Source organism: Sander lucioperca, chromosome 6, assembly GCF_008315115.2.
Source record: "Sander lucioperca isolate FBNREF2018 chromosome 6, SLUC_FBN_1.2, whole genome shotgun sequence".
Classification (NCBI taxonomy): Eukaryota; Metazoa; Chordata; class Actinopteri; order Perciformes; family Percidae; genus Sander; species Sander lucioperca.
In genome coordinates, this window is record NC_050178.1 from 24261833 (window position 1) to 24274150 (window position 12318).

At 44.0% G+C, this 12318-nt stretch overlaps 1 protein-coding gene across 1 annotated transcript in view; it reads left to right on the plus strand.

Moving 5' to 3' along the window:
* dennd6aa (DENN/MADD domain containing 6Aa) overlaps positions 1 to 12318 on the plus strand; it is a 39946-nt gene continuing 27628 nt past the window's right edge. The window contains exons 1-3 of the mRNA XM_031304947.2: positions 1 to 433; positions 3763 to 3801; positions 7913 to 7955. Coding sequence (XP_031160807.1) covers positions 203 to 433; positions 3763 to 3801; positions 7913 to 7955 — 313 coding nt within the window. The 5' untranslated portion in view covers positions 1 to 202. The remainder of the gene's footprint in view (positions 434 to 3762; positions 3802 to 7912; positions 7956 to 12318) is intronic.

The following is a 12318-nucleotide window of genomic DNA, read 5'->3' on the forward strand; positions in this document are numbered from 1 at the left end:
CACGTCGTACGTACGCTCCTGCTTCTATGCTATTGTAAGTGCTAGCTAAGTAGCTAGTTTCAGAAGCTATGCTCGGCTACTGTTGTTGTCACCTGAGGGGACACTAACTAACTAACTAACTAACTAGATATACCAGTCAACTTATTTAAAAAACCGTTAACATTTTGCAGAGCATCTGAGAGTCCGAGTCGGGCCGTCTGCCATGGCTCTGCAAGGCCGGGAGGAGTTGGGGGAGCAGGTCGAAGAATCGGAGGATTTGGACGACCAGGACGCTAGTAGCATCTCCCCGGCCGAGGAGATAACGCTGCCTCCCGGGCCTGGAGGCGACGAGGACCCGGAGGAGGCTCTCCTGCTGCCGTGGGACCGCTTCTCCACCTGGCTGCACTGCATCTGCGTGGTCGGCTTCGACCTGGAGCTGGGACAGGCGGTGGAGGTGAGGGGACAGCCGGCTCATGTAAAACTACATTGTAGCACCAAAAAGAAGAGCCTAAGTTAGCAGTTATTAAAGGCTCTGACTATTTCCTGGACTGGAGCACACAGACCTATTCATGAAGCTGTCTGTTTAGTTATTCTTTGGTCTAACAGTGCTGACATGTTTACAGGTTACCCGGTATAGTTTATCTCAGCCAAGGTGAATTTTTTGTGTGTGTGTGTGTGTGTGTGTGTGTGTCCGTGTGTGCGTGCGTGCGTGTGCTTGTTTAACTATATTTGTGGGGTCCAAAAGCCTGGAGTCAATTTCAATTTCAGTTTATTTATAAAAGGGACAATGTGCAATTAAAACATAAATGTGACCATTTAATGCACCAGAGTTAGCCTTTGGCTAATTTACATCTGCAGTCCCTCGAAAAACACAAATACAACATTTTAAAAGTCCCGACAGCTTTGTGGGTCCAAAATGCTGGACCCCACAAGGTTAAAGGTCTGTTTGAGGGTTAAGACTTGGTTTTAGGATTAGGGTTAGAATTAGGTTATGGTTAGGGTGAGGGTAAGGGTTAAGGTTAGGCATTTAGTGGTGATGGTTAAGGTTAGGGTAAGGGGCTAGGGAATGCATTATGTCAATGACAGGTCCCCACAAAGATAGTGAAACGCACTGTGTATCTGTCTCTCTCTGTGTGTGTGTGTGTGTGTGTGTGTGTGTGTGTGTGTGTGTTCTTCCCAGGAGTTAGTCTGTTCCAACAGCCACAGCATTGCTCAGCTACTATCTCACATGGAGGTTTTTTGTTCAAAGTCTTCCTCCAACAGAAACGCACATTGAACTTTTTTTTCAAGCCTTAAACTTGGGGACTTGAGCAAGGCATCTCTGGCATGGAGGGTTTGAATCCAACACAACAAATACCTGTTGTTCTCAAAGGTGTTTGGGATGCAATATGCTATACACAATACACGTATACAAAATAAAGTTATAGACTTAGACTTCTCTTGATTGACCCTTTTGGGATGACTCCTGCAGATTTTAGCATCTTACAAAACACTCTTTAAATAAAGAGGTATAAAAAAAATAGTATAGAAAAAATACAGTATAAGAATAACAATAAACTTTTAGCTAAATATTTTTTACAAAAAGTAAACAGTAAACAACAATACACTACAGATAAATAAAGATAAATATATAGATATATAGGACTGTGTATGGTATCGTGTTATTATACAGTTAATAAATAAATGACATTAAAATAAAATTATTATTATTATTATTATTAATTATAAATTAGCAGTTAAGAGCAGTTAGTGTCCATGTATGTATGTGAGTAGATTAATTAATTGCACAGTGAATGAGTGAGTGGCTACCACTCCTTCCCTTCCTTATATGCATGAGATTTGGGTTCAGACTCCTTCACGTATTTCTGTTTCACTTTCTCTAATGAACTGAACAACACAGACTGCACAACTTTCTTTTTAAGATTATTTTTTTGGGCTTTTCCGCCTTCAGTGGACAGGACAGTTAGGTGAGAAAGGGGAGAGAGAGAGAGAGAGGGAAGACATGCAGGAAATCATCACAGGTCAGACTCCAACCCTGGACCTCTGCGTTGAAGCATAAACCTCTCAGTATATGTGCGCCTGCTCTACCCGCTGAGCCAACCCGGCCACCTCCACAGACCTTTTAAATGAATGCTTCTGTAAGACGCTCCTCAACTTGATCCTTCGTTGTTTTTACGAAACAAACAACTCCGTGCAAAACAATGGCGTTATAGAGAGACGGGAAAACCGGAAAAGCTACACGCCGGAAATGATGTATTAACTGACCAATCACAGTCCTTGCGGTCTGCGTTGCCTTGACGTGTAGTTACATTTTTCGAGAGGTGCGCATCAGGCTATATTGATCCCCAGTGGGGAAATTACAATTTACACTCTGTTAGAAATCACTACACACAGGCCTGAAATGCACATGCTCAGGTTCAGGATTCATGCATAAATGGAGAGATGTCAGAGTGAGTGGGCTGCTAGTGCTGGATCAGCTCCCTCAGCTGCTTGCTCAAGAGCACCTTGGCAGCAGCGAACTGGCATCTTTCCAGCTACCAATTCACACTCTGCACTTTGGTTCATACGGGGACTTGAACCAGCGAGCCTCCAGTTGCTAACCCAACTCCCTACAGACTGACCTACTGCAACCACAAATATTATTTAATGTTAAAATGTACAGTGCAATAATTGCACAACAAAGGGTAAATAGTGTAATATGGTAACAGCTTGGTCTAACAAAATCAAGTGCAGCAATATGGCAGATAGCAGTTACAGTAAGTAATTTACCCAGGGACATTAGAGAGACAAATACATGCTGGTAAAGATGTCCAAGTTTTAAAAACCTTTAATGAAAATGTGCTGATGTTTTCTTTGAAGTGCTCATATTATGCTTTTTGGCTTTTCCCCTTTCCTTTATTGTATTATATATCTTTTTTGTGCATGTTATAGGTTTACAAAGTGAAAAAGCCCAAAGTCCCCCCCAAAGGGACTTACCATCTCCAACAGAAAACACTGTTCACAAACTGCTCCAAACAGCTCTATTGTAGTCCAGCCTTTACTTCAGAGACAAACGTGGTCACTTTGGAACACACGTTATAATGCTCGGCTAGCTGCTAGCATGGCACGCCCTCATACTCTGCTCCTGACTGGCTAGTAGTCCTTACCTAGGTACTGTCAGGGCACGCCCTCATACTCTGCTTCTGACTGGCTAGTAGTCCTTACCTAGGTACTGTCAGGGCACACCCTCATACTCTGCTTCTGACTGGCTAGTAGTCCTTACCTAGGTACTGTCAGGGCACGCCCTCATACTCTGCTTCTGACTGGCTAGTAGTCCTTACCTAGCTACTGTCAGGGCACGCCCTCATACTCTGCTTCTGACTGGCTAGTAGTTCTTACCTAGCTACTGATCATGTGATCTTACCTAGCTACTGATCATGTGATCTTACCTAGCTACTGAGCATGTGATCTTACCTAGCTACTGAGCATGTGATCTTACCTAGCTACTGAGCATGTGCGACTGCCAACAAAGATGTTACAGCAGTGAGAGGTCTCACTCTGTAGCTAAAACAGAGACCTGAACACAGGGTGAAAAGAGGAGCTGCAGCAATGAGCAGTACAACTAAAATATGGTGTTTTCTGATAATTAAACCATGTAAACCTATTCTGATACAACCTCAAAATACAATTATGAACCTGAAGATGAGTATATAGTATGAGCACTTTAACAGAAGCTGAACAGAGTTTTTAGATGTTTGTTGATGAGCTCCTGCTGTGTAGTAACTGTGTTTATGTCTCTTCCAGGTTATCTATCCTCACCATTCCAAACTGTCAGAGAAAGAGGTGAGTCTGACTGACCGGGTGGGATTTTGAATAATTTTAGATATATAACATTCTTCTTGTAAATTAAGTCATCACATGCTGATAAACGACCCAAAATCCTAAGCCCCTTTCACACAGAGATTCCGCAATAGCGCCGTAATGAAGGTCTGCTCGTATGCCGGCTATGACTATTCACACAGAACCAAGCAAAGGCGGCGAAATGCCGCTACATGTTGGCATTTCAGGCTTTAGCACAACAGCATCGCGTCTAGTGTGTGTTAACTGATCTGCACTCCCTCATACTCTGCTTCTGACTGGCTAGTAGTCCTTACCTAGCTACTGATCATGTGATCTTACCTAGCTACTGAGCATGTGATCTTACCTAGCTACTGAGCATGTGATCTTACCTAGCTACTGATCATGTGATCTTACCTAGCTACTGAGCATGTGATCTTACCTAGCTACTGAGCATGTGCGACTGCCAACAAAGATGTTCCAGCAGTGAGAAGTCTCACTCTGTAGCTGAAACAGAGACCTGAACACAGGGTGAAAAGAGGAGCTGCAGCAATGAGCAGTACAACAAAAATATGGTGTTTTTTGAAAATTAAACCACATAAACCTATTCAGATATAACCTCTAAATATAATTATGAACCTGAAAATGAGCATAATATGAGCTCTTTAATAACTTTGGCTACTCTGAACGTTGCTTCGTCTCTTCTTGTGCATCGTACTGCATGAAGTCCCGCCCTGCCGCTGTCCCTTTCACACAGACGTCGGTTCGGCTCTCTTACGGCTCTTTGACTACCTCTGCTGCTGGCTTAAAGGTGCAACAACTCTGCCCCCCCCATTCCGTCTTTGTAACTTTCACACTGACGGCGAGGCGGCTTAAACGCGTCTTTCTTTTCTTTTTTTTCTTTCTTTATTTTATAAAGGACAACACACATTAATCAACATTTCTGTAAATGTGCCAGTGTTAGCCAGCCGGCTAATTTTCAACTGTAGTCCTTTGGCCAGATGATTTTAGCCCAGAGCAGCAAGAAGCAGCGAGATATTAGTGCAGGTTAATCTATACAGACAGAAGTCAACGAGACACCAGACAGACAGCTAAGACAACAGAAAAGCTTTCTCAGTTTGCCATGCAGAGCCACAGGAAGCATCAAAACTCCAGCACAGCTACACATCCAACAGTATCCACCTTCAGTATAAGAGACCATGCAAACATCAGAACACAGTAACATAGACCTAACCCATCTCCTAACACCGCTCAACCATGCAAACATCAGAACACAGTAACATAGACCTAACCCATCTCCTAACACCGCCCAACCATGCAAACATCAGAACATAGTAACATAGACCTAACCCATCTCCTAACACCGCTCAACCATGCAAACATCAGAACACAGTAACATAGACCTAACCCATCTCCTAACACCGCCCAACCATGCAAACATCAGAACATAGTAACATAGACCTAACCCATCTCCTAACACCGCTCAACCATGCAAAGCCGTAGCAGCAGTAATGAAAAGATGATACTAGGCTACATCAGTCGTTAGGTATGCGTTAATATGGCACTGATTGATAAGATGGTAAAATATTTAAAATACAATTTAAGTTTTTATACATCCCCAAGAAATGCAAGGTGAGCTAAATTTGATACCGGGCAAGATATCAACACACCAGACATGTTGAATGTCTAGAGACATTGAACGCGTCTCTAGAAGATCTTCGAAGTTCGGTAGATTATTTATAATATTGTCTCTGATAGGGTTGGGCATCGTTTTGATTTTAACGATTCTGATTCCAATTCTTTGAGAGGTGGAGTTGAAACGGATCACATGCCTATTTCCCCAAATAAGAGGACAGTTTTATTTTGAGTCAATGGTGGTGTGCAGTTTTACAGCTTTTTCAACGTAAAATAAAGCCAGACTGGAGTGCTGCTTACTGAGCTCCATGGCTGCAACACAACCAGCACCTGGTCGCTACGGAAACCCAAACTTGCGCATATTAAATTGGGAAGTGATGATCAGATATCAAACCAAATCCTCTAAACCAGTAGTTCCCAACCTGGGGTCCGGGGACCCCTCAGGGGGGCGGCAAAGATCACAAGGGGGGGCGCAAGTCTTTATCTGGTTTGAGGTTGAGGTAAAAAAAAAATATTTGCACATGTTAAAGAAATTATGATGATACACTAGAATATATAATGTATACAAAAGTCGGTATAAAAACTATATATTTTTGTTCTTGCTTAAAATTGCAGGCAGGCTACTTAGTAGGCCAAACCTCCGGGACCTCTTAACCTGGGACCCTGCTGTCATCAGGTCAGCTGCTAGCTGCTAGCTGCTAGCTGCTATCATCCCACCACTATCACTATTTTATGAACGAAACATGGCGGAGAAAGTGCTGATAACTCCTCTGTATCAAAAAAGAAAGTAAGGGAAAGTTACCTCACCTTCGGTTTCGGAGGGGGGGCTCAGCTTTTCTTAGAGAGAAGACACACCAGCCTGATAAACGGGCGTCGGGCCGTCTGGCGAGGTCGGTGACTCGAGTCTGTTCGGTGTGTCCCGTGCCGTCCGCCGTCCAAGGAGCCGTCGGCCTTCATTTGGGCCGACCTGACATGTTCAGTCAGAGACAGGACAGTCAGAGACAGGACAGTCGGAGACAGGACAGGACAGTCGGAGACAGGACAGTGAGAGACAGGACAGTCGGAGACAGGGCAGTCGGAGACAGGGCAGTCGGAGACAGGACAGGACAGTCAGAGACAGGGCAGTCAGAGACAGGACAGTCGGAGACAGGACAGGACAGTCAGAGACAGGACAGTCAGAGACAGGGCAGTCAGAGACAGGACAGTCGGAGACAGGACAGGACAGTCGGAGACAGGACAGTCAGAGACAGGGCAGTCAGAGACAGGACAGTCAGAGACAGGACAGGACAGTCGGAGACAGGACAGTCGGAGACAGGACAGGACAGTCAGAGACAAGACAGTCAGAGACAGGACAGGACAGTCAGAGACAAGACAGGGCAGTCAGAGACAGGACAGGACAGTCAGAGACAGGACAGTCAGAGACAGGACAGGACAGTCGGAGACAGGACAGGACAGTCGGAGACAGGACAGTCAGAGACAGGACAGGACAGTCAGAGACAGGACAGTCGGAGACAGGACAGTCGGAGACAGGACAGTCAGAGACAAGACAGTCAGAGACAGGACAGGACAGTCAGAGACAAGACAGGGCAGTCAGAGACAGGACAGTCAGAGACAAGACAGGGCAGTCAGAGACAGGACAGTCAGAGACAGGACAGTCAGAGACAGGACAGGACAGTCGGAGACAGGACAGTCGGAGACAGGACAGTCAGAGACCGGACAGGACAGTCAGAGACAAGACAGTCAGAAACAGGACAGACAGGACAGGACAGTCAGAGACAGGACAGTCAGACTCACCAGGAAATGGGGAGCGGATGAGTCTCTCAAAATCTGATGAAAATCTTTTAAACTGACCTTTGTTGATCTGAAATGAAGACAGATTCAGCAACTGCACGGCCTATTTCTCTCTTCAAATGTTTTCAGAAACACGTTTCGGTGAACTATTTTAGTCCAATATGAGATCGTATTCTCAACGAGCCGCCATGACAGTCTGGCTGTGAATTTCCGGAGAAAAAAGACCCACGTGACACGTTCGTCCAATCAGCTGCCGGTTCTCATTTTCTGGGAAATAATCAGACTGTTAATGGAAACAATACAGAGCAGCGCCGCCTGCTGCTATGGAGACGTATTACGAGCAGAACGTACGCTCAAGTCGGCGTCTCCTCAGTGTGTTCTGAGGAACTTTTTGGACCTCGGGGACCCGACTGATCAGTCTGACTGGCTTTACTGCCGACGGTCGGCCGTCTGGTTGGTGTGTCAGAGCCTTTAGACATAAGTAGGGGGGGCGCCAAGGAAAAAAGGTTGGGAACCACTGGGCTAAACGATCCCAAACGATGGAATCGTAATTTTTGAAACGATTCCAAGTAGGAATCGGTTCTCGATGCCCAACCCTAGTCTCTGAGTGTTTCCTATCTGTGTGTCACTGAATCAAGCTGAGATGACATGATGAAGAGGATTAAAACTAACCAAATTTTTTCTCTTTCAGAAAACCAGCATCTGCTACCTCTCCTTCCCTGACTCCAACTCGGGTGAGTTCCTGTTCCAGCCTTCATTACTTTTGTCTCTGAACGCAGCAGAACCAGTAGACCACCAGTGTTGGGTGTAACCAGGCTCCAAAATTAACTTTTTCGTCCACCAGCCACTTAATAGAGTACCATTGTTTTTTTTTGGCTGATGAGTGTAGCAAATGGAGGTGCAACGATGAATCGATTAATCGATTAGTTGTCAACTGTTAAATTAATCACCAACTATTTTGATAATCGATTAATTGTTTGAGTCATTTTTTTATTAAAAAAAAATCAGATTTCTCTGGTTCCAGCTTGTTAAATGTGAAGATCTTCTAGTATCTTCTCTCCTCTGTGACAGTTAACTGAAGATCTTCTAGTATCTTCTCTCCTCTGGGACAGTTAACTGAATATCTTTTGAGTTTTGGACAGAACAAGACATTTGAGGACGTCCTCTTAGGCTTTGGGAAACACTGATCCACATTTTTCACCATGTTTTGACATTTTTATAGATCAAACAACTAATCAATTAATCGAGAGAATAATCGACAGATTAATCGACTATGAAAATAATCGTTAGTTGCAGCTCTAGTAGCAAATCTAGCAGCCACTTGCGTATTTTATCAGCATTTGGCTAGTAGATGGTGCTAATTTGGAACCCTGGTTGTAACACGTTAACAGTAACGTAACTACTACTTAGTTTCGGGTAAAAAGTAGTGTAACGCGCTACTACTGAAAATTTGGTAACGAAACATAGTTCCTTTTTCAATTTCAAATTCAGTCTCCTCGAGTTGGTACAAAAAGTTCCTCAGAACTCACCGAAGAGACGAGACGTAATACATCTCCATAACAGCAGGCGGCGCTAATCTGGATTGCCAAAAATGAAAACCAGCAGCTAATTGGACGAACACGTCACGTGGGTCTGGCTCAAGGGGGTCAGCTCCTCCTCGGACCGCGAACCTCCTATGTCGCCATTCTGATGCTACCAAGCCATCAGCTCCCGTTAGCATCCCATTGACTGCCATTCATTCTGACGTCACTTTGACAGAGAATAACTTTACATCTGAAGAGTTTAAAGACTCTATTTGTCCATTGTTTATTTCTAAAGAAACACGACAATGTATAAAAGGCTCCATTACCTTGTAGCTCACGTTATGGCTCCGTAGCAGACGTTTTTATAAAAATAGGCTAACGATTGGGTCATAACCACGAGACTTACTGTCTCATAGTAGAGGAATTACCGTATAGTACAGGAGAAGCTCTCAGGCAGTTTGGACTTCCATTAGCTGTTTAAGTTTAATTACTAATGTTAACTATCATTTTAGTGATCAATAATTAGCCTGTGTCTATGTTATCTCCTTACATATACCTACGCTCTCCGTCTCTGCTAGATTGGGAATGATTGAGATTTCTCTTGGCACAGCTACCAGAAGACTTCCAACTTTCAGACAGGTTGCTCACGTCACATCTACGTCTTCAAGCTCAGTTGGAGGCTGCTCAGTAACGCTCAGCCATCACCGGGAAAGTGCTTCTAACGGCCTTTACTGGTCTCCGTCCAAAGCAACGGGATCTGTTGGTCCATTCTTATATACAGTCTATGGTCTGGCTGCTCCGGAAGTTCAAAGCCAGACTGTCATGGCGTCTCGTTCAGAATATAATCTCATATTGGACTAAAATAGTTCACCAAAACGTTTTTCTGAAAACATTTGAAGAGAGAAATAGGCCGTGCAGTTGCTGAATCTGTCTTCATTTCAGATCAACAAAGGTCAGTTTAAAAGATTTTCATCAGATTTTGAGAGACTCTACCATAGTCTCTTTCCCTATATCAGAAATACTTTAATAATCCCAGGGGGAAATTATTTTTGTTACCACTCCAGGTATACAAACAACATCTTTTATCCAGACTTTTAACATGTATATTAAAAACAAATATACAGTAATAATATATAAAATATGAAATGTACAGTGTGACTCACACACTCTGATTGAAGTGAATATTAAAATGGAGAGCATTTGGAGCCTGTGACGTCAGACTGAGAATCGAAGCTGTGGTTCAGCTGCTGATGGCTTGTTTCCACTGGGTGGTCTCGAACGCAACACGACTGCATGATGTCATCAAGTCTTGGCTGAGCTATAGGAAGTGTGTGTGTGTGAGAGTGAGTGTGTGTCTGTGTGTGTGTGTGAGTGTGTGTGTGAGAGTGAGTGACAGTGTGTGTGAGAGTGACTGTGTGTGTGTGTGTGTGTGTGTGAGAGTGAGTGTGTGTGTGTCCTATGAAGTAGGTGCTTTAAAGTCAGACAGAGTGTGAGCTGAAGTGTGTGTGTTTGTGTGTAGCTCTGATATTTCTCGAACCGGGTGCACTGCAAAACGTTGTGTGTGAGAGTGAGTGACTGAGTGTGTGTGTGTGTGAGTGTGAGTTACTGTGTGTGTGTGTGTGAGAGTGATTGACTGTGTGTGTGTGTGTGTGTGAGTTACTGTGTGTGTGTGTGTGAGTTACTGAGTGTGTGTGTGTGTGAGAGAGAGAGTGATTGACTGTGTGTGTGTGTGAGTTACTGTGTGTGTGTGTGAGAGTGATTGACTGTGTGTGTGTGTGTGAGTTACTGTGTGTGTGTGTGAGTTACTGTGTGTGTGTGTGTGTGAGAGTTACTGAGTGTGTGTGTGTGTGTGTGTGTGTGTGTGAGAGTGATTGACTGTGTGTGTGTGTGAGTTACTGTGTGTGTGTGTGTGTGTGTGTGTGTGAGAGAGAGTGATTGTGTGTGTGTGTGTGTGTGTGTGTGTGAGTTACTGTGTGTGTGTGTGTGTGTGTGTGTGTGAGAGAGTGATTGACTGTGTGTGTGAGTTACTGTGTGTGTGTGTGTGTGTGTGTGAGAGAGTGATTGTGTGTGTGTGTGTGTGTGTGTGTGAGTGATTGTGTGTGTGTGTGTGAGAGAGTGATTGTGTGTGTGTGTTAGTGTGTGTGTGTGTGTGAGAGAGTGATTGTGTGTGTGTGTGTGTGAGTGATTGTGTGTGTGTGTGAGAGAGTGATTGACTGTGTGTGTGTGTGTGTGTGTCTCTGTGTGTGTGTGAGTGTGTGTGAGTTACTGTGTGTGTGTGTGAGAGAGTGATTGACTGTGTGTGTGTGTGTGTGTGTGTGTGTGTGTGTGTGAGTTACTGTGTGTGTGTGTGTGTGAGTGTGTGTGAGTTACTGTGTGTGTGTGTGTGTGTGTGTGAGTTACTGTGTGTGTGTGTGTGTGAGTTACTGTGTGTGTGTGTGTGTGTGTGTGTGAGTTACTGTGTGTGTGTGTGTGTCTGTGTGTGTGTGTGAGTTACTGTGTGTGTGTGTGTGTGAGTTACTGTGTGTGTGTGTGTGAGTTACTGTGTGTGTGTGTGTGTGTGTGTGTGTGTGTGTGTGTGAGTTACTGTGTGTGTGTGTGTGTGTGTGTGTGTGAGTTACTGTGTGTGTGTGTGTGTGAGTTACTGTGTGTGTGTGTGTGTGTGTGTGTGTGAGTTACTGTGTGTGTGTGTGTGTGTGTGTGTGTGTGAGTTACTGTGTGTGTGTGTGTGTGTGTGTGTGTGTGTGTGAGTTACTGTGTGTGTGTGTGTGTGTGTGTGTGTGTGTGAGTTACTGTGTGTGTGTGTGTGTGTGTGTGTGAGTTACTGTGTGTGTGTGTGTGTGTGTGTGTGTGTGTGTGTGTTGTACTCTACTCTGCTGGAGGATGTGTGGAGGTCGGGGGGGGTCTAAGGCCTGTCGGTGACTCCTCAGACACTTCCCTTTTGTTTTCCTGCTTCCTCTTCCTGTTTGTCCAAAAATCAAGAGGAAACCAGGAATTCACTGACCAGAGCTGACTGGACCACATTCAGTCTAAATCTACTCTCACCACGTTTGGTAGTTGTGTGTGATTGAATGTTTTCCTCCTCTCTACGGCAAATACACGCTAAAAAACACTGAACCATAAAGCGATTTTGACTTTGGCAAATGGAAGTAATGCAACACAAAATAAATGAAGTATAAATTAGGGCTGTCAAACGATTACATTTTCTTAATCGCATATTTTATCACATGATTAAATTTCTATTATTTTGCATTTCAGAACAGTTTTTAAGTCCATATTAACAATGGAAAGCCATTCTTACCAGTGGATCTTGATTGGGAATCAAATGAATGCAAAGAAAGTGACTTTATGAACTTGATTTTAAGATTTGTATTTGTCACACATTTGAATTTAACAACTTTGAATGCACCACGAGGCTGTAAATTAACGAATGAAACTAATCACTAATTAAGTCTGTGTTTTTCCGACAACGGCAGCTGCAGATTGTTACATCCTGGTGTTAAATCCTCTACAGTGAAATACAGACAAACTTCTACTACACTACACCGTTTAGAGTTAGCTGTCAGCATTGTAACCG